This window comes from Spodoptera frugiperda, chromosome 27, assembly GCF_023101765.2.
Source record: "Spodoptera frugiperda isolate SF20-4 chromosome 27, AGI-APGP_CSIRO_Sfru_2.0, whole genome shotgun sequence".
NCBI lineage: Eukaryota > Metazoa > Arthropoda > Insecta > Lepidoptera > Noctuidae > Spodoptera > Spodoptera frugiperda.
The window spans coordinates 9,880,936-9,905,557 of NC_064238.1; the positions used below are offsets into that span (position 1 = coordinate 9,880,936).

Genomic DNA, 24,622 nt, shown 5'->3' on the forward strand with positions numbered 1-24,622 from the left:
CTGATACTAAGCAATGTAATTGTGCGAAGAAGATGCGCAGCTCAAATATGCGATGTACCGATAGTATATAGGAAAGCCTTCCAAAGCGCACATCCATAGCACGCATCTTTCCATATAAAAACATAGTTTAGCTCAGTCCATTTCCTTCAGTGCTAAGCTATGGGGTGAATATGATTGCTGGAAACCAAACGCATCCATAGAAATGTATCATAACTCATTTCTGAAAAAGCAACCTTACTCGTGCTCAAGGCAAAGCCACAGGCAACAGCTAATATTATGGTAATTATAAATAATTAGGTTACAAATGTTGTTCGTACCCAGGTTAACGTTAAATTGACCTCTTGCTTGGCTCTCACTTGAAATGTCAGGGTCGGCTATCGATAACCCGTGCATAGCCAAGAGATAATTTTAAAACAGGATCGTTGTGCCTGAATGCTTCATTGGTTGAGTGGTCAGAAGAGCACGAGGTCTTGCAAGACCAATCAAATGTGAAAAGAGGTTATAAAAGAATACTTGTATAATAGAAATGGTGGTCTGACTTAATATATGTTTTTTAGTTTTTTTAACGGAAAACAGATCTCTTAGCATCAGACATGATGGCTCGAATGAGTGAAGCTATAGACATTAAAATTATACTTTGTCTGACTGCATTGGATTTTAAATCATGAACTTGAATTTTTTAACCTCATTTGAGGTGTCTCCTGTCGTGGGTACTTTTAAAAATATACAATTTCACATACACGTGACACCCAGACCCAAAACAACAATCTGTGGATCACAGAAAAAAATAGTTCCGTGAAACAATAATTTTGTATACAACGTGTAACAAAAAGGGGGTATACATATCAAGTGCTCGGCTTCTAGATAACATAACAAACGATACGGTAAGGGTTTTTTAAACTCATTTTTTCATAGTACCAAGTTATGAATTTTTCAAATCTCGCCGCCGCGTGATTCAAAATTAGGTAGACAGGTACTAGGCGATCAGATTGACAGAAGAAATGTTTCGTAATACTCGCGAGTGATCCCTGTAGTGTTTTGACATGTTTGAATGATTTAAAATCAAGAAACATGCGATACCAAGTATTTGGTACAAAATTTTTTTTAATCGTATTTTAAGCTGAAACTTCGTGTAGAGACTCTATTCAACCTGTATTCATCAGCGCTTCTTGATGTGTGGGTGAACTGAGGGACCACACTGGGAATTCGCGAAATGAAAGTTCTAGGATTTAGTAGTAGACCTAAAACAATTGTAGAACGAATCTGGGAATTTGTAAACAAATATATTAAAAACTACGACCCATAAAGTGTGGTCCCTCAGTTCTCAAAGACGGTCAGTCAGATCTCGGAAAGTATCTTATAAAAGAAAGTTTTGTGAATACAGACATTTAGTAAATAATTTGTAAAGATATCTATTAAATAACAGACCACAAAGCATTAAAGATAAAAAAGTATAGCAACTGAACTGTGGTCCCTCAGTCCACATAACAAAGATAAATATTTTAGTGAATATTACTGAATAAAACCGTTATTATTTTACATAAAGTTTTAGTAAAAGTCTTAAAACATATTGTAAAAAGAAATGGATCTTAAATATCGAAGCATTTCGAAGATAGCGATGATTAAAAGTGGTCCCTCAATCCTCTCCTCCACTGACATATAGACACTGCTAGCTGCTAGACGAGAGGAATATCAGAAAGTCTAGTGTACTTAACATTTAGTAATAGTTTTCTACTAAATAATAGGTATATAAAATTTTGTGTTTCTTACCTCTAAGCTGAGAAAATATTAATTTTTTAATCCTATGAAAATAGGTAGACCAGTGTGACCACAAAATCAAACAAAGTGTAGACAGTACTATTATTCGGTCAACGTAACTTGGCGAGTCTGAACGTAGGCTTTGCAAGTCTGAACGTACAGTAGGTTCGTTCGTTCGTTCGTTGGTATATGGAATTATTCTTTATTTAATAGATACATATTTAGATGAAACGTTGTTTATTGTCAGTCTGTTGTTGTTGTATTGTATATAGAGAAACCTTAATTTATATAGGTACCGAATATGAACGTACGTTACGTGCGTTCAAATTCCACATACCAACGAACGAACGAACGAACCTACCGTACGTTCAGACTTGCAAAGCCTACGTTCAGCCTCGCCAAGTTACGTTGACCGAATAATAGTACTGTCTACACTTTGTTTGATTTTGTGGTCACACTGGTCTACCTATTTTCATAGGATTAAAAAATTAATATTTTCTCAGCTTAGAGGTAAGAAACACAAAATTTTATATACCTATTATTTAGTAGAAAACTATTACTAAATGTTAAGTACACTAGACTTTCTGATATTCCTCTCGTCTAGCAGCTAGCAGATTGAGGGACCACTTTTAATCATCGCTATCTTCGAAATGCTTCGATATTTAAGATCCATTTCTTTTTACAATATGTTTTAAGACTTTTACTAAAACTTTATGTAAAATAATAACGGTTTTATTCAGTAATATTCACTAAAATATTTATCTTTGTTATGTGGACTGAGTTCAGTTGCTATACTTTTTTATCTTTAATGCTTTGTGGTCTGTTATTTAATAGATATCTTTACAAATTATTTACTAAATGTCTGTATTCATAAAACCTTCTTTTATAAGATACTTTCCGAGATCTGACTGATCGTCTTTGAGAACTGAGGGACCACACTTTATGGGTCGTAGTTTTTAATATATTTGTTTACAAATTCCCAGATTCGTTCTACAATTGTTTTAGGTCTACTACTAAATCCTAGAACTTTCATTTCGCGAATTCCCAGTGTGGTCCCTCAATTCACCCATACATGCTTCTTGATGTATATGGGTATTTTGTTACACGTTGTATAATATTTTTATAAAAGTTTAAGCCTATGTCTAGTAGAAGATGTCTTATAGCTGACACAAATGGTGATGGCCATAAACTTTTAAAAATTGTCTAATAATTTTAGCAAGAAACAGCAACTTTATTATCTCGTACTATTAACTCCGTGTTGGAAGTTCACGCGAACAACTTATTAGAGTAAGTTTAAGCTGGGAAAGCAATTTGTCTTAGTCCAGACTTGTGATTGAAGCATTACCATGCTGTATAATTATTTCATTCGGTAAATTGCTTTTTCTTTTGGCTCTTAATACGATTATTTTAGTAATTTCTTGCTTCCAGTTTTTTTAATAACTTCCTTATATTTTGCGTAAGTCTCTTTAAAGTTGTTTTTGTATATTAAATTAATAAAACAATTATGACTTTTTTCCTATTATAAGTTATCTTTACTTATCTGTTGATATTATTTCTTATGAAGTTACATCAACATAATCAGTCTATAAGTGGCTACTGCCGACCAAAGACCTCTTCTCATACGAAAAAGGTTTAAGCATTAATCACCACGCTTGTTCAATGCGGGTTGGTGATTTCAAACTTATAATAAAAAAATATAAGCCCAAGTTTCCTCACGATGTTTCAGTGGTGTCTAAATAAATCTTTGAAGCTACATGTAACTCGGAAAATGTCACATTGGTACTTACCGTTGGTAGGTTTTGAATCCGCACCCTCATGCATGAGCACGACGAAGACAGTTAACACTTTACATCAGTTACTGTTTAAGCTTTTTGAGTCTCAACAGTTACAAAATTAATCCTCATATTGGACCAAGAACCTATTCCTTATTAGTTATCTAAACACAGCATTAAATTGTGCTTTACATCCTCACAACACTCTTCTACAAAATATGCCAAAAAAAATATACAAACTCTTTACACACACATGAAACATGGACCAACAGGCGAATGGTAATGTTATGTTTTATTAAGACCACTGACCCAATTTTGACGTCGTTTCAGTTCTACCAAAATATATACAGACTTATGTACGCACAGATATTACATATATCCCACCAGCTGGCGCGGATTCCCAAATAACATCCATACATGTAACTTTATCACGAGCAGCCCTGGTCATTCCCTAATATTAAACCCTGTGAAGCACAAGGTACCAATTTATACCAAACAAAGTTTCGTGTTTGTTTGCTTGTGTGCGTGTTAGTGTTGTTTTTGAATTAGTTTCGGTCCCTGTAGTGGCTTTTGTGGGTTGGATTTTGATGTTGGAGGCAAGGTTTTGGTAACTGTTGCCATGTGCGTCTTTAGTTGGTTTTGGTAGTGTGTTTATCATTGGGCAATTTGTAGAGATGTAAGACCTGTATGAGTGGAGTCGTAACCACCGTAACAGTAACTGGGAAGATTTTGGATAAAAAAGTTGTGTTATGATTTGTTGTTGCTTTGTCTTTATATTCTTCTCCACATAAGTGGTTACTACATAAGGGTTGTAACTACACACTTTTATTAATATACCTACAATAATATCTTTGGTATTTTTTTTATAATTGCGAAAATTTGTATATTTGTTTGTTTGTTACTCCCTCACATCAAAAGAGGCTGAAGGGATTGAGATGAAATTTGTAACATGGGTAGATTATGATGTGGAATAATGCATAGACTACTTTTATGTAACGACAATGCAGGCGAAACCTAAGCAGAAGCTAGTATTCATATTATCATTCGAATATTGCAGTCAAGTGAAATTAAGCCTTCCGAAAATTAATTCAAATCCACGTGTTTCGTAAATTAATTAAAATTATTACGTTATGGTAATCTGTTCGTGTGTTTGTACGTTTTTAATTAAAACGTTCAAGATAGGTACTTACTCGAGAGAATTTAGGTAACGTACTGAACATCATCACTTTTATTTTTGTCTTCGCGAGTGTGTTTTGTACGAGAATTATAATAAATTGCTTGTTCTAATTGTTTATGGTTAACTCCTATTACTTAATTATAAATTGCAGTTGGCTAGTAAAGAATGAGTAAAGAATCCGGCAATAAGCCTGTCATTATATGATCACATGACAAAATAATAAAAATAAGTCCCGGTTATCCAAGTTAATTCCAAACTATCTACAAAGTTCTAAGAATCATCAAACAGCTCACATCATCTAACCAAGCAGGCAAAAACCCTAAGTAAAATAAAACAACCCCGTATATATCTGGCAATATATTTTCTTACAAGCCAACCAACGCAGCACTAAGTTCGAACTAATTCTGCGAATATGTCGTAAATCCCGTGATCGTCCACACGTTGAAGTTAGTTTAGATGTTGAACTTGCCCGGCACGAGTATTGGCCAAGTTTCAATAACATTCAGCCAACAGATGTCATCTCAAACTTTGGGCGCTGACGTCAGAAGTGCACGCCCAACTAATAGTTACCAACACTTTGGGTAATTATTGAATAATGTTACAAGTGTTTTAGTATTAATTGCTGTTAAGGGGTCTTTTGTATTGTATGATTAAGGGTCAGAAGTTTCAGGCTGATTTTTTTTATGATAAAAGCTGGTAAATGTACTGACGGATCACCTGGTGGTAAGCAATCGCGTCAGAGGCGTTACAAGTGCGTTGGCCTTTTGAGTGCCAAGAATTTAAGGGTTATTGGAGAATCGAAGTTTAGGAAGATTGGGAAGGTTAGTAGGGTACTAATTGGATCCAGTAATCTCACTCACATAATGGAACATAACGCAAGCGTGGTTTCACTTCGGTTTTCCGTGAGGCCGTAGTATCACTCCGGTCGAGTCGGCCCATACGTGTTGAAACAAGAAGCACACTTCATTACGATTCTGAACGAAGAGAAGGTTAAAAAAGAATGAGACACTTAATATTGACATAATTTGGTTTTACATTTATATGAATTGGATCTGTTAACTTTCAAAAACATGAGTGTTTCACTCGGGTATCGAAATCGAAACTAATGAAAATGACAATAAACGAATAGATTTGTGAAGTGTGAATTACCATTAATAAATAATATTAGGGCTTTTATCTCCTGATACAGTAATAAAACAAATGTCGGAAAATCTCCCAATATATGGAGCCATTACGAAGCGCTGCTGAACAAAGCAATCATAAATTATGAGGCTATCGTTATTCCGAACATTATTTACGTTCATTACGTACTTATAAGGGGAATTATGGTATTAATTCCACCGGCATCCCGTGGAGATGAAGACATTAATATATACTTGTGGCCTTATTTACAGATATAAATACAAAAAAAAACACAATTTGTTGTATGGAATCGATAAAAAACTATTGTTTTTTTACAGGATGTGTTTATAATGGAATACCATTGTAAAAAAGACCTGAAAGAAGAAGTCTCGCACCTCAGTTTTTCTACCGTAAAAAAATATGAAATCCATGTAATACCAAGTTATTTTATTTAGGCCCTACTTAAGGGACCTTCTGTCTTAATTTATTATGTAAATGGTTATCATATCAATATTACAATTTTACGTTTTCAATAAAATAGATCGTCTTGGTCATCGCACGTAATCATGCAATAGACTAAACAATATAATACGAGAATGTAAACAGAAGTAGGTATACTTGTGTTTTCATGCTATTACACATTTTTCTCAAAACCTTAAATTACAATTTCCTTGACAACTATGTAGAAGATAGAAAAATATTCTACCGTTCGTTTTACTATTTTATTACCTCTATCCATTTGGCTGGAAAGGAGACCACAGCTATGTACACACTACACATCAAACTATGCATAACCAATATAAACTGGTCGTCGAATGTGCGGAAAGGTCATACAAAGTGAGACCAGAATAAACTGGTTTATATAGGTCGATGTGTAACTCGTTCACTTACTTTCAAGCATTCGTTCCTTGAGTACTTTACCTGCCAACTTTAAGTGGTTTTAACTTATCAGAATTCAAACTTCGATTTTAAAGTATTGAATTTCAAAGGTAATGCAGTATTCCAACTTGATAGTTAATATATTTTACTTAAAATCTTCTTGGGAAAATATTCATGTACCAGTTATTTTTGAGCTTTTTTCTAGGTTGTGGTAGAATTAATTTTAGAAATATGTAAATGTGCACAAACACCTGAGATTACATTATAGATTATTACCTAACCTACCTAACCTAACACAGAACTTACTCAGTTTTAAGTCACATTTCCGTGGTGCTTGGCGACTAAGCTTCTCCTAGTTATTCAGTGTCTTTTGTGCTTTTAGGCTTAAATTAAGTTAGGCCATTAAATTCAACGAAGGAAGTGGAACCTATGGATGTCTTTTTCTTCTTCGATTTTATTGTTACAGGATCCAAGACATGTCGATGACTTCAGTGTTCTGATATTTTCATGGTTGTATCTACTGTAGATCCTGGCTTACAGGAGTTGCAGCAGTCTGCCAATAGTAACGACTAAGAAGAAGAAAGACAATGTGGATATAAGACAAGAATAAAATGGCTAAACAGTTCCATACGCATTTAGCTAGGCAGTGATCAATACTCGTGTTTCCGCCGAGAGGGTCAACACTTCCTGCTAATAAATATGCAGTTGTCTCTTCATAAATAATTCTCTACTTCTTAGTCTTATTGTTGTTATCTTTGTGTTATTCTGTTTGTGACATACAAGGGACATATTATTTCCTTCTGGTGTTTACTGGTGTTACAGGTTTAGGCACCAAGTTTTAACTAGTTGAACTGTATTTAACATGATATTAATGCGTAGTTGTAACGTGGTAATACCCTGCATACTGCTTTCCACTACTTACAATAAATTAACAATCTTAATCACACAAGATCGCAAGTGCGACTGCCAGGCATGAGTTAGTTAGATTCATTATAACAGTTTTTGGGATTCAGTTATTTGATATGCATATGGTAATATCTGTTAAACCTGTTGTTCATTTTGACTTAACGCAATTGCAAGGCACATCAACGTCTTGAAATTAGTTAAGAACGGTCTTAACCTAAGGCCGATTAGGTTGTAGTCCACTTTAAATAATATTTATGTATTAACAGTGTAATGTATTTTTGTTCCAGAATATATCAATACTAGTGGTGCTGTTGTACAGTTGGAGAATTGGTGTCAATGCTAAGAGGTATAAGGAACTGGACGATGTTTATTATGGTAAGTACTATATAATAGTTAAAATTTATAAAAAGACGCTAGTGACTCCGTTTCTTTGCGCCAAAGTGTAAAATATTTTCGAAGTCATTATTATTTTAGGATTCAAAGTGAAAATTACTAGTTAAAATAATTACAATATCAATTTCTATGCTGTAAAAGATTTAACAACAAAGTTGATACTAAAATTCATTTAGATAATCCGCCGGCCTCATCTAGTTATTTAAAAGATTGACGTGTAAAAGAGTTACATTGTAACCTATTTGCAAAATAAATATAATTTATTATTTATAATAGTATTTTTACGCAACAATAGAAATAGAGGTATGCCAAATGAACCGACAAGAAGCAGATCCAATTAAAATAATGAACGAAAATCAAAAAGTGTTTCTGCCAAGAGTTTTTACTTTGAGCAAACAACGGTCTAACTACCAATTAGGATAGTGAAATAACAATCTTAGGTTAAAGTTTTCTTATCAATATGATATACTTGTAAATAGGTTTTGGGTGATACACCCAATTAATGGTTACGATAGTTGCTGAAATAAATATAAAACTGATTAAAAAAGCATTCAATTTATTTTACCGCCCCCATTTTTTAAGTCAGGTAATATACATTAAAACCTTCTCATAAGTCTGAGATATACTTGCTGAAACCGCATCAAAATCGATTCAACCAAACGCGAGATAATCGCGCACAAACATACATACATATAGGTCAAACTGAGAACCTTCTTCTTTCTGAAGTCGGAGTCAAATATAATATTGCGCTAAATAACTTAGTATGTCTGTTAAACAATAAATTATTATCCCTCTGTAACCTCATTCACACAGTGAAACAAATGACGCAAACAAGGTTTCACACGGAGATCCTGTAAAATCGTCGGTCTCCCACATACCTATTTAATTTGGTACAAATATACAGAATTCATATTATATTTATTATATAAACATCATTACTAATTAATTAACACAATGCACTGGGGATAAGCGCAACACTCCTGCCCTCTACCCGTGATATCATGCATGTTAGGTACTATTTACATTTAATTTCAATTCAAATCCATTTTGTTTACTCCACACCATCGTACGCCATATCGTTTTAATTCCCTTAAACACACCATGTACGGTGTTTTCATTAAAACTCCGATGAATAGGATCATCGGGAAATTTGAAGCTGGGCAAACACAAAAAATGCAGATATTTTTCAAACAAAAACAAATATTTTGAGGAACAATACACAGCTTTTGTGAAACGGTAACAATACAGCGATGTTTTCGAGTCAGGTGATATGTCCAGTTACTGACCGAATAAAATGATTGATTGACTAAATTAATTTAGCATTCTATGTCAAAGGAAGGGGGAGATTGTTCGACTTATTTAGGTTATTGTTTTTTGTTATATTATTTACAAAATGAGGAATCGAGTGACATGCTATACCTATGTACAAATGTGGGAAGTTTGATAAAACAAGATAGGATAACTTAAAGGTCGAATTATACCTTCTACTTGACATTTAAATAATATCTACTCATGAAAAGTGCAATAAAAATTAAAATACTGTTTAATATTTAATCTATAATAAGTCGGGTTTTCCTACTGAGGCTATAACTCCAGAACGCACGAAAATTCAGGAAAAAAAATAAAGAAAAAATCATTGGTGGCGAAAGAAATTCGCCGGGGTTTTCTAGAATTTAAATAACATATCATTCAGATTTACACACAAACATACAAACCCATACGTCAACGTTACGACGTTACATTACGACGTTTTCAAAAAACAAAACAGTGACAGTTCAATAATAGATAAGTAGAAACATATCACACACAATCGCGTGTTTCACTACAAAAAAAAAAAACATTAAGTAATTAAGTGAACACTGGGCGGTATCGTAATATTATTTCGATATTCGTTTGTACTGGGCCTAAAGGAAAATTGCTCGCATGATGATAATATAAAAATAATGAAGGATAAATTAGTTTTCTGATTATTTTTTTCCCAAACTCGTTCAATAAGACATTCGGATAACTTATTCTTGGATTACGCACGCTATCTTTACGTGTAATTTAGTTATGGCCTACTATGTGTCTGAATATATCACGTAGAATTACGCCTTGTTGTCTGTGTATAATTTTTTATACGAATATTGAAATTAATTGCAGTTAGAGAAATACCTAATCTCGGTTTGCCTAGGTTTTAATTCCGTCTTAGATACAAAAAAAGAAAGGAAAATTATTTGTTTGGTACAACATCAGGCACAAACAGTACAAGCAAAGTAAAATAAGAAAAAGATAAAAAAATAAACATGGATATACACAAAAAATAAAAAACAAAAACAATATTGTATGGTGCCCGACGGTTGACCAAAAAACGTTCAGTTCAGCATGAATGCCAGGCTGATTTTCGACTGAACCTGTGGCTGTAACGCAACAGACGCAAAGCAGTATTAGATATCAAATAGTTAAAAACTAAATTGGTAATAAAAAAAAATAAAGATCGACGAAACTTTACTTAAACAGATTTGAATTTTAAATGTCATGCTTAGCACAGCCACGTGTGATGAGTGAGACAACCGAATAATCGATTTGTAAAATAAAAATCGACTTTGGGAATAAGAGACCGTCTTATACAACCGATACAGATTCCTTTTAAATTATTTACACGTGCGACTCACAATGTCTCTGAATCCGTTTAATCAATCAATCCTTGAAAAAATCGAGATGAAACTCTCGATAGAAAATCGAGACAATTTTCTCGATTCCGACGGGATTACAGCACGAGTAAATAAACTTCGTTTTAAGCACGAATCGAAACGAATTTGTTATTATTTTTTCTTTTACGAGAAATCTTGTTTTTTGTTTCGTCGGTTATTCCAAGCAAGCGAGTGAATCGTTAAATGAAGCATTTTATGATAGTTATAATAACTGGAAAATGAAACACCTAGTAAAATCGGTTAGTCTAGTTTATCTACATAGATAAGTTCCTAAAAAAACAAGAATTAAAATTAAGTTTCATAATATTGTAAAAAGAGAGGACCGAAACCATGGTTTACTCGCGTAAATTAATTGAGAAAAGCTCTACTAGTTTCGAGTCACAGTGGTACTTGAGTAAGCTGTAATTTTTAGGTAATTAAAAAACATGACCTGTGATTTTTTCTCTCCATTAATATTACGTGAGTAAACCATGATTTTTAGTTAATTTAGTATGTCTCACGATTAAACTTGTTATCCAAGACTAAACAAATAAAACGTCCCAAAAAACTGAAGACATCACGGAAAGAAATTCACGTCCGAACGAGTTCCTGTCATTGGTTAAAAGCATTTTAACTCAAATCTTGGGCAAGTTTATCTTTTATTACTTGGCAAACAAAAAATATTTGCAAGCCTACCTGTCTTCCCTTTGTCCCTCCTTATTTTACTGATGGATGAGCCAGAAAGTAAAATACAATGAAGTTATAAAACGTTGGTCTATAAATAGAAACGAATAAAACGTTATAAAAGGTTTAGTTGTTCGAAGGTGAACGTATCTTCAATTTTATGTAGTACTCATGTTCATATTTTGTTTCTACGACAGTCGGTAAGGCATCTGTCGCAATAGTATGGAATCGTGACGGTTTTAAACCGTGTAATATTGTGTTTACCAATTAAAATTTTGTTTACGTAAACCAAATATAGGAAGCAGTTAATAGTATGTTTTGCACTTTTCAGATTGTATGTGTAATTAATTTTGTGAACTTTGAAGACAATAATAAACAGATGTTATACATATTAGAAATTATTATTATTTTGGACCACAACTGGTAATTTCAAGGTGGATATTACATCACAGGGCTTGACGTCATTACGAAGACGTCACTTTTGGAAAACGCTTTTGAAAGTTCACTTTATTCTTTGCAGATGGTATTATGAAATTATTCTCTAAAACATTTTAGTAGACTGTTCAAAAGCCCCGTGACGTCATTCTTTTATAAATTACAAGCCTCACACCTACGTTCGACCTTTTCATAACAGAATAAGTTATTAGCTAACTTAGTTACCTACTTTTGCACTAGAATTGGTAGACTTTATGCCTTAATATTTCAACGTTACCGTCTTTATCTTAAAACAATATACGCATACATACATCACACATCAACAGCGTGTAAGTGGCCACTGCTGACCAAAGGCCTCTTTTCACACGGAAGAGGTTAGAGCAATAATCACCACACTTGCTCAATGCAGATTAGCGATTTCAAACCAATAATTAGAAATTATAAGCCCAGGTTTCCTCACTATGTTTGCCTTCACCATTATAAACAGGGTGGTTTTTAGTCAGTAAGAGATTGACACTCCCTCCCGTCTCACTCAAAACAGGAGAAATCATTGAATAATTTTCCCCTCAAAAGAAAAACACTTTAAATTTCACGATATTTTTAAGAACCAGGTACATCACACTCAATAAATGAACATTCCCTTATTTTAAAGCCAATAAATAACTGCTATTTTTGCCAAACGATCGTTACCCGTCACAAAGAGACTTATAAGCACGTAAACTCACGCAATTTCTGCATTTAACAGCCCAATAATACGGGCTTTATAGAAAAGGAATCCTCAAATCCACCCAAATCACATACAAAATGAACTTTTATCAATATATATTCATTAATATTCAAATCACGAGAAGTAATGGAGGATTTCTTTTTGAAAATTCCGTGAAACCAAAGTATCATCTTTTGAACACAAAAGGAAACAATTTGGTTCATTCGCTCGTTCGTTCGTATAAAAAGGGAATGAAAGTGAAATTACTGAACGAGTCAATTATGAATGGTTCCCCTGGGGTCCTTCATAGATATTAATTGTTGGGAATTATTCATTACCGTTCTCAGATTCTGATGGTGGGAACCGACTGCTATTTACTTTCCCGATTGTACTTCACTTAAAACTTTGTGAAATTGAATGGAATTGAATTGCTCTGTTGCGTTGGTATGTATCTGGTAGGTAGGTATTTTGCGTACTCCATTTTGTTGGTTGGAAACATAGAAATATGTTTATTATATCTATGGTTGTAAAGGTCAGTTTTCATTACTTTTTAAGATATCTATTATTATTTGGGTTGTAACTTGCTTATAGAGGTCTTCATGTAGAATAAGGTTTTGTGGTTAATTCTCCGGACTCCCCGGATTAGGACGTCTGGGCGTCCTACTTATAACATTTAGTTATAGATTACGAGCATAATATTTTGACAGATTTTAGTTTCTAGTAAATTCAATGATGCTTGTCCCTATAACTTTTGCATTAGACGTGCATTGAACACGATTTTCCTTAATAAGAATTAACATTGACCTAAAGAGTTCAAATGAATATCGATAAAGAATATTAATAAAAATCACACTAGCGGGAAAAAGACTGCAAAGTTTTTATTAGAAAAACCTCACCCAACCATATTTCAACACAAACGCCAACCGTAATGTAAACATTGATACCAAGGTCGTTATTACCAAGAAATATCGCCGTATTATTCATGCTACAATTCTATATGCTATACATTTATACATGTGTTCGCAACTATTGCCGCTTTCTGCTAACCGAACGAGCAATGTATGCTTACCGAATGATAAATGTCGCTATATATCTTGGGTACCTGGCTACACATCAGGCTATGACGAAACCAGTATAAACTGACCGTGGAATGAGTGGAAATATTATGCAAAGAGAGGTCATTTACAAACTGGTTTGTTATACCTGGCTAAGGAAGTGCGTTGTAGTTTTCTTTTGACATTATTTCGAACGAACGTGACTTGGAATAAGTTTGGTATGTGATGCGGGTAAAATAATGAATGCGAATATTTTTCGAGTTGTGGGGAAGTTTTGATTTAATGGTGACAGGATGTTATTTCCATAGCACAATATATTAATACAATTTAATAGACGAAATAACGAATAGCCTCTTTTGTTTGTAAGTGTTAGTTCACTGTACAACATTCAATGCCTTTAGTACAAGCCGAACGCGGTCTCATTTCGTTTTCGTTTAACGTAAAGCAAACCCGTACCTTTACTGTACTGGGTACTGATATTTTAAAGTATCGACAATAATTTACTTCGACTAAGCCACAAAGCTACGCCAAGATGAAGAGCGAAAGGCATATTTTAATTTGCATTTGACGACTGTTAAATAAACAGAAAATAACCGAAAGACATTCAGAAATCCACATATTCATTAGACATTCAATAACAAATATAACTAAGCAAATAACTCAAAATCCAGCCTTCACTCGTTCACAAGTAAAAAAAGGAATTCGGAACTAAATAAAAATAACGAGATCTTTCCTTCAGAACCGTCTATAATAATTATGAGGAAATATTTTCCACATTTTCTCGCTCGAAGCTTCAAAATGGGCGCAGTGTAGGCGTTGGAGGCTAACGAAGGGGAAGGCTTTATCAAGATAGTCTGCAACCAGTCTCATGCTTAGGACACACTACGGTTAAACCGACACATCTTTTTCAAACACTTTTCAACCCCAAATTTATATCAGATTTCGACACTTTCATTTAAAAAATGTCATGGATTCGTTATACTAACTAACGATTCATTTTAACACAGGAATAAAACGCAACAAGAATAAATGAACAGAGTTCTGTGCTACGGTTAAACACAGTGGTTTTTTAACTCAGTAATCAATAAATGATAAATGAATTATTATACTACGGGCTTACTCACGTAACTGTTTGACAAGGAACTCGACTAGTTTCAAGCCAAGCTAAAGGCTCATATTCGAGAGTAGCATTCGCGCTGCTAATGGTAAGCCGATAACATAATAATTTGTTTAGTATGTCTCACGAAAGTTATAATAAAATCTAAGAAATATTATGAAATATGTCAAACAAACTACACAAAAAAAATGCAGTCAATTTCCTAATGAGTCACAGGAATTTAGGGATCGCCGCCACGTGAATTCTTTTTCTTACTCCACAATCTAACACGGTTAAAAACCCATGCGATTTAACCGAAGTGTGACCCAAGCTTTAGAATTCTGTTCGTTTATTCTTGTTGTGTTCTACTCCTGAGTCAAAATGAATCGTTAGTATTTCTGATCCGTGGTTCTAGGATTTTAAAATGACCCTGTAAATTCTGAAACCATTTTTGTGTTGTAAAAACGTTTGAAAGAGAAGTAAGGTAGGCCACCTCTTTTTAGTTTAGTTTTAAAAATATCACGATCATTGAGTAAGAACTTTTTTTTTTAACGTAGCCCCTTAGTAGTATTTTCTACTGTGTCGTGGGTACGTTTACAATTTTAACATACAAGTTCTCACCACCACTCATGACACCCAGACCTGGAACAACAATCTGTAGTAACTCGTAAATCATTTAACTATAAAATCAACATAATTATATAATTTTTAATTAGATTAAAATTACATTTATAATAAGTAGATCATACGAAACAAATATGAGCCAATTGTTAACCACAGCTGGTATGCAGGTAATTGAAAACGAAAACCACAACTGATATTATATTGTGGAAATATACATACCTACTTATATAAGATATATACAGTATGTTAACTAACAGAGGGCGTTCCTTTAAACTCGTTAATCTATATCATTAATAGATTAAAATAAAAATATCAGCATAGCAAAATAAGCAATAAATTGCAACGTTGCCTTCCTTCAACTACGCATGCACAGAGTGTTTCTTTTACGTATCGATTTAAAATTTTTGGTGAATATTTTAGTATTTGAAAAAATAAAATTGTTTTGTTTATGAATGGTCATATTTAAGATATATACAATATGTTAACTAACAGAGGGCGTTACTTTAAACCCGTTAATCTATATCATTAATAGATTAAAATAAAAACATCAGCATAGAAAAATAAGCAATAAATTGCAACGTTGCCTTCTTTCAACTACGTGTTCACAGAATGTTTCTTTTACGTATCGATTTAAAATTTTTCGTAAATATTTTAATACTAAAAAAAAAAAATAGTTTTGTTTTCGAATGGTAATATTTTTTTTAGCATGTATGGATGCTATAGTATTGCCGGTTAACAGGAACGCCCTCTGTTAGTCAACACACTGTATATGTATAAACACCACAATAATTTCATATTTACAGTTAGTTAACGAGAACTAATTGGACGTGTGAAACTAATTTACATTGCTAATACACGTTGAAACCACACAAATATGTGGTCTGTTTCTATATTTGACAACAAATAATAATTATTAACTCGGGTATCATTTTAATTAAGTGGGTTTTATTTCAAATACATATTTTATCGATTTCAAAAAAGGAGCTTCCCAGTTTGACTTTTATGTAAGTATGTATGCTTGTCTGAGATTATCTCGCATTTGGTTGAATCGATTTTGTTGCGGTTTTCAGCATCTTTTCAGACTAAGGAGCAGGATTTAGGTATAGTAACCGGTTTAAAATAGAGGTTTATACTTTAACACGTGTTTTACGTATTATTCGCGATTATTTCGCGTTTGAAGTCGGTTTTTTAAACGTAGTTTTAGAATTATTTTACTATACAAGTCACCACCTTTCTCTCGGGAGGTGACAGTACAACTTAGCTCAACTTAGCCTCCAAGTCCCTAGTTCAAAAGTGGCTAGTTTTTGAGATATAATATTCAACATTTTTGTCCCCGCAGCTGTCACCATAGTCGGATGGTATCAAATTATATTATTTATTTAGATTTTTGGATTTGACAATGTTTGATACCATGTACTATGTATTTTCTTCATACCTTTATGACAAAAACAATATAAAAAAATAACCGATCAAGTTTTATGAACCTTAGTACACGATCCCTTTTTATTATAACTTTACTACGGCATACTATAAACAAGTCATAAATTCTATCTACCGTGACATTTCATTCATCTTTACTATCCAAACTAAACTGCTTCGTTGATCTGGAACACGGCGATCAATTCTTGGGCCGTGTAATATGTTTATAGGTAATAGTCATTTATCAATTTCACTTTAAAAATCTTTAATATAAAAATATGATAATCCTGTGTTATGGCAGCGTTTACAAACATTTATTATTTCACGTACACATTACACCCAAATCCGGAACAACAGTTTTATGAATTCCCAACAGAGTAATCTTTTTTTTAAGTAATCGTTCAGCTATTCACAGCATCAACTACGCAGTCAATACCAAATATTCACATCTCAACTGCTCAGAAACACTTTGTGTGATCCTTAAATTGTTATTTCAGGTCTTTGTGTCATGTACTTATGTGGAATTGTATGTTTGTAAATCCACGATGTAGGGGGCAACGTTTTTTTTAAGAAGTAAGAAAAATACAGTTGTTTCATTATGGAATGATAGATGAACAGTAATAGTAGTAAATAGATAAGCCTAGAATAAAATAATTCTAGAACTTTTTCTAGCATCTCATGAATAGGTAACCTAACTTATGATAGATACATTAGTTTCTAACGAGATATATCTCAATATATCTCAATTAACGCAAAATTATACTGAAGACTTTGGCTAATATCTTTATCGTTATCGTGATAAATATAACCTACCTAAACACAAACTTATTTTTAAGTGAAATATTCATCAGGAGCTGCGGACTACCTAGCAGGTTTACCGGGGCTCCGGCTCAAAAAGCAGGAGAAGGAACGGGGTGGTTTTTAGTCAGTAAGAAAGGCGGGAGAAGTCATTGGATGATTTTCCCCCTACAAAAAAAAGTGAAATATTCATGTAAAATACGTGATTTTTTCACTAAAAATAGTAAGGCAACAAGTCATATTACCTAATATATGAGATACAATTTTACATACGCAGTCATATGATTGTACCAACCTTCCACCGTAGACCGTAGTGTATGTCCATCCAATTTGTACCAGTTACACGGGAGTCGGGATTGGCGGGTCGAAGTCATATTCCGAGTAATAATTTAGTACCTACACATTCTACGTCGAAATTTAGCTCATGTGTGTCCAAAAATAAAATATGTTATGTGCTAAATTTATTCTGGAAAGGCTGAGGCGGTGTATTGCATATAAAGAAGATATTTGTACTCTTCTAGCACTTAAAGGATATAATATTTATTTGGAATGATGCAAGTACATTTACTTGAAACCAATGTACCGTTATTAGGGGACATTAAATTTTCGGTTTAAAATTGTAGCTCAATGATAATATTTTGAGAGCCTCCAGTGATACTTGTTGACTGGCAGATGCTATAATGTATAGCTCTTTGACTTAATAACATGACTGATGAAAATATATTGCATAGGTGTACATTGCATTAATAAATCAACACCCACTCTAACACGAACCACTTGTAACAAAAACAGAAAGTAATGAAAAGAAAATTATATATCGCCCTCCAGTTTCCAACAGGTGCTCGCTATTTTTCTCATAGCCAACGTTAGGGTAGGTATGCATGAAAATGCAATGCAAACACGTACCGTACATACACATGGCTTCACGCTAAGCTAAACATAACCAGTTTATCATGGTCTCGCTTTGTATGATCTTTCCACTCATTCAAAGGTCAGTTTATACTGGTAGGTTTAGCTTGATGTGCGTGTGTAGCCAGGTCAGGTCAAGTGAATACAGTATCTAATACTAGTGTAAAGAGAATGCTAAATGAATAACGCCTCTCTCTTACCTATGTGACTTGAATAGTTCCTGAGGTACCATAAAATAAAATCTTGTTTTATTTAAAGCTGGGACTTCTGACTCAGGTACGCTTAAATGGACTAGATAAATGAATAAAACTATCCTCACTAAGATCTCCTTAAGAGGTAAGTTTGTTGGTATTTATTTAATGACATGATATTCCCATATATTAAAGCCAATCTTTCTGTCCTACACTTAACGTTTCGCCTGCAGATATATGTGACATAATAAAAAACACATTGTGTCTTGCACTGATCAGTTTTCAGCATACGACGCGTTAAGCAACTGAACCAATTTAGATGAAAATTATTGGTATAAATAATTAATGGAATTTGTAGGTAGTAAATTGCTATAAATAAGAGATACGAGTACTTAATGGAAATGTTAAGAATCTAGACAATATGTTTTACCAAGCATTGGAATTTCCACAATCCCACGTGCAGTTAGAGAAAACACATTTAGCTAATATCTGGTTAGCACTCAGTGCTAATTCCATCCTAACTCCTTGTTGTTTGCGTGAACAACGAAAATGCAAAATTGTACACTTTAGTACCCTTTATCTCTGTTCATTCTATTTTAAACCTATTTCCTGACTGCATAGTTGGCGCGATGGCTGGGTAACGGACTGCCGCGCAACGCGTAGCGGTTTCAATTCCCATACGGAACAATTCTTTGTGTGATCCATAAATTGTTGTTTCGGGTCTGGGTGTCATGTGTATGTGAACTTGTATGTTTTTAAACGCACCCACGACAGGAGACAATCAAAGTGTAGAGTAACGTTTAAAAAAAGTCTAATCAGCATACTTTTACTAAGTACATAAACACGTATAACACATTTATAGCTAAAACCTACACTTTATCTTATTTTTTTTTTCATGAACCGCCACCGTTAAACCCTCAAGGTACGTACAATACGGTCACATAGGACATTAATCTCTCTCATTTCCCGCGTACTGACACGCTTACTCGGTGGAAATGGACAGTTCGACGTATTCGGCGTATTTTTCCTATATAGCGTGTGGCGTAGTATGACTCGGTGCTTTTTTTTGTTGATGTTGATGGTGGACATAAAGCAGGCGTTGATGTACTGAATTAAAATTATGTATGTAATGTTTATGAGTAAAAGTAAAATATTTTTTACAACACACACAAACATATAAAACGATGATTAAAAATACCAATAATTTCTGAATCAAAGTTACAGAGCACTACACCACAAACACACACATTACAAGTTTTAATAAAAAAAACTTTATCTGATAATAATTAATTTTAAAATTAAAAACTAAAATTAAATGTATATTTATGAGCATCATTTCCTAAACTTGACCTTTGGCCTCGCCCTTAAGGTACTCAAAAAAAATAGGTACACGTACAGCCAAAAAGAAAAAATAACATAAACCAATATGCGACCCTGGCCACTTCCTTGCTTTGTTAGTTCAAGCTACAGGCTGTTTGTTTAGGCAGTTCGCAAGCCCAGCATATTTGGACCAAGTCGGAATATAAATTATAGTATTTAGTAACTGAATGTAAGCTAGAAATTCTGGTCTGTTATCTTTGAAGAGCCAATACAATGCTAAGAGATTTTGATTTAAGAAAACTGATATTGTATTCTACAAAGGACTGAAGATCGTTAAGGTAATGGGAGATTTCTATTCAGTATTCTCTTGTATATTCTGTATCTAATTATTGAGCATTGTAAGGCTATTATTCTTTGACTGGAAATAAAATATTATACTGTTTTGTAATACTTTTGCTCATTTTCTGCCACCGCAAATACGTGTTAACCTGCATGGTGGTAGAAGGCGTGAGGTGACAGCAGAGTGGAATACATTAGTCACAAAGGGACTATATTTTACACAGGCCGGACAGTAGCGCTATCTGATAAACCTAAAACTTTTATACTGCGATCTCCAAAGCGCCTATTGTGCTTGGAAATTAAAGAAGCCCTCTTATGAAAAGGGATCCATAGCCCCATGTGGACTATAACAGGTGACTTGCAATTTGAAATAAACTTATGTATACTTTAAATATTAAATATCATCTATACTAATATTATAAAGCTGAAGAGTTTGTTTGATTGTTTGTTTGTTTGTTTGAACGCGCTAATCTCCGGAAGTACTGGTCCGAATTGAATAATTATTTTTGTGTTGGATAGTGCATTTATCGAGGAAGGTTATAGGCTATAAAACATCACACTATGACCAATAGGAGCCGAGCAGAGCGGGTGAAACCGCGCGGAAGTAGCTAGTAGTTTATAAGCGTCAATCTCCAAACCGAGCGTGTTCGTGTGATCGCTTTGGCGCTTTTCAGCTATAAATGTAATGGTGGTTATGTATCTCATTGAAAATAATGATATTCAAACAGAATATTTTTGTTGTTGTCAATGAGATACATAACTGTCATTAAATGACAGAGTGATCACACGACTGGCTTAACATGTTACAAACTAAATAAAAAAGGTAAACAAATTACAAAAGAATCTTCTAAAATCTCTAAACCCATTTTGTCATCTAATTTCATATTCTGGGATGTATCCCAACACTATTGAATAGGTCAATAGTTGAATTCGACCAGAAAATTCGATTATTGAGTATGGAATGGTATTAGAATTTAAAGTGGAAACCCCAAACTATAAATTCAAATGCGATTAAATTCAGTTCTGCGTACTGTCGCAGTTTAATTGTTATTGATGTGTTTTTGGACTGCTTCGTTGGTCAAGCACTCTCAATTAATACAGCAAGAGCATCAGGCACTATTTCTGAGTCAAGTATTGTCGTTGCATCTAAGCCCCTGCTTATTTGGAAGCACCAAGAAAATCTGTAAAAAAAGACCTGATGATTTGCAACAATATGTCCACAGTTGGCCATAGGTCTACCGTAATGGCATGCCAGTTTTTTTTATGGAATAAGCGTATAAACGAGCAGACCGATCACCTGATGGTAAGCAATCGTCGCCGCCTATAGACACTTTAAACAACAGAGGCGTTACAAGTGCGTTGCCGGCCTTTTGGGGTTAGGAATTAAAGGGTTGTTGGGGAATCGGGAATTGAGAAGATTGGGTCGTTGACAGTTGAACATGACCTGCATCCAGTGGCTTCCTAAATCCCTTATTTCTTAAGCTGTCTAGTGTCCACAGTGTGGGTAAAAAAATACGTACAGACCATATTTATAATATCAGGGAATAATAGGCGTAATGGCATATTGCTCCTTTGCACCAGAAAATACATTTAGTGCAGCACTATTCGCTATCGTAATCCGCTTAGCAATGAAATTAATGTGATGACATGCGGTATCATGATGAATTGTTATACCCACTAATTAGACAAAATATTCTAATGCGCTTTGTGATGTGATCCGGGGTCATGCTAATTGTACAGTACTATTATGGATAATTATTTAATTTGTATTCGAACAGGATTATCATTACTTTTTGAGCAGTCGACTGAATTTCATCTCAATAGCTACGATATTATAACTTACTTACATGCAAAGGACTCTTATGTATTTTGAAAAAATTATGGACAGAACATTCATTTTGTTCCACTTATTATACTTCACTATTATTTTGTTGCGTTGCTCCACATTAGTTTTTTCTCCTGTGTCGTGGGTGCGTTTACAAACATACAATTTCACATGCACATGACACCCAAACCCGAAACAACAATTCGTGGATCAAACAAAAGTTGTTCCGGATGGGAACCGAACCCGCTACACTTTACACAGCAACCATTTGCCCAGCCACCGCGTGAACCGTGCAGTCTTGTATATAAAACTTTGAAACTTGTACTTTTACGTAGTATCTACCTACTATAAATATGTTTATGAAAAAAAGTTGAGGAAATAAAAACTTCCTATACAAGCAATTCTCCATCACATGAAACATGGTGTCATATCCACATTCGTTTGTAGAAAATCATCTTTTCACGCGTGACTTCTTCCAACACATCTCCAGTATTATTTTATCTGAACGTTCCCAAATCCTATGAATATAAAACGACACGACTGTGAACGCACCTTACATTATACATATCGGAGTTTGTCATGGAGTATAGAGGCAAAGAGAGTCTATCATAAATGGGGAGGAAGGACAAGTATTTTTGAAGAACTGATTTTTTTTGTATACGTTGTTCCACATTAGAATTTTCTTTTGTGTCGCGGGCGCGTTTACAAACATACAATTTCACATAAGTACACTTGACACCCAGACCCGGAACAACAAGCTATGGATCACACAAAGAGTTGTTCCGTGCGGGAATTGAACCCACGACACGTTGCAAGGCAGCCGGTTACCCAACCACCGCGCCAACTATGTAGGCAGTAATCATTAAACTGTGTTTTTAAACGTTTTTTTCCTCTCCAGATAGCGCAAATGTAACAAAAATTCTGTTTATCCTATCACAGCAGCTACCAAAAGTCATTCCAGACCATAATCTACACCTGTTCCAAATTTTACGCCGATACCTTTAGCCATTTTGACGTGATAGAGTAACAAACATACATACAAACACATAAACTCACAAACATTCGCATTCATAATATAAATAAAATTTTCATACAGCTACAGTACTCCATAACTCAATACTCCATGCACCTGTGTGATGTAGCAGCGGCCATATTTTATTAACGTGTCCACAAACTCTTTTGTTGAAGCAACAAGATATCGTTTTCCAGTGATGTTAACTCAGCGTTCGTTCATTGTAGTTTTAATTATTAAATTGCTTGTTAAGTCAAGTAAGATTTCATTCATGGGAATGAACAAGTTACCTTTGTATTAAAGTTCTGTTTTAATTGATTTTCTTGTTTAATGATAATGAGTGTGTTGGTAATAATGGTTAAGTTTGGTCGATTATAATTAGTCTTATCGAGTGTGACGATTTGAACTCTAATTCTTATGAACTCTAGTACAGTCCAAATTATAGAAAATTAACCCAATCCAATTATAGAGATCACTACAAATTAAATCAAAGTCAAAGTCTAAATAAAAAATTATTTTTTTCAAATAGACCGGGAAGGCATTTTTGAACGCTAAACAAATATTACAAACAAAATCTCTGTCTGTTAGTCAGTCCTCTAGTGAAGCTATGTGCTGGTGCCAAAGTGTAGATTCTTACGAAGAACGAACAAAAATCTCGTTTATAAAGTAAACATTATTACCATAATAATTACTGATCATAATAAGTCAGGACATATTACTATAATATTAAAATGGTAGACAGGCATTGTACACTATGGCTGTAATAAAAGTGATTTAAATTGATTTATTAAGGATATTAAAGTGTTTAAGTTACCGTTTCCAAACAATTGTTTAGTACTAAATACATTTTAAATTGATTCCTTCGACTCACAAAAAGGCATATTTGTAATGCGTTATGCTTTTCTTCTCTATAATTCATTTATAAAATGTTTTCTCCATTCTGTCTCTCGCCTGTTGAGAATCAACAAAAGTTTACCAACAAATTAAACAAGTTATCGCAACAAAAAGAAACAAACAACACCGTACAAGTAAATTAAACATATTATTATCTTAGAAACAAGAGAATGAAAGTAATATGTCTAACTTTTAGGTCGGAGAAATTTCGAGAACACTGAATGTTTGCGAACTTACGTTAAGTGTAATGTTACGTCTTTTTCTTGTTGAAGTAAATTGAGACGATTATAATTTTAATGTCTTAAGATTATTTTTATTCTGGAGCTGCAGACAACTGGTTACCAGGGTCAGACTCAAAGCAGGAGTAGGAACGGAGTGTTTTTTAGTCAGTAAGAGTCTGTCACTCTCACACACCTAGGGCGGGAGAAGTCATTGGATGATTTTCCTCCCTCAAAAAAAGGGAGTCAGATTTTTCTTACTTTTATTGGCTTATTATATCATGCACGTTTAATGTAAATAGGTTTAATTTAACCACGCGCAGTTATCAACTGTTCATCTTAAGAATCACATCTAACGAAACAACGAGCGGTAATAATATTTCTATTTTCCTATTTCCAATAAGGAAAAAGAAAGTAA

General features: G+C 33.9%; 1 protein-coding gene across 2 annotated transcripts in view; it reads left to right on the forward strand.

Moving 5' to 3' along the window:
* Positions 1 to 24,622, forward strand: part of LOC118263850 (uncharacterized) — an 85,249-nt gene that overhangs the window by 23,476 nt on the left and 37,151 nt on the right. For both annotated transcript variants that reach the window (XM_050705216.1, XM_050705215.1), the window contains exon 3: positions 7,902 to 7,989. In XM_050705216.1, the coding sequence (XP_050561173.1) occupies positions 7,902 to 7,989 (88 nt within the window). The remainder of the gene's footprint in view (positions 1 to 7,901; positions 7,990 to 24,622) is intronic.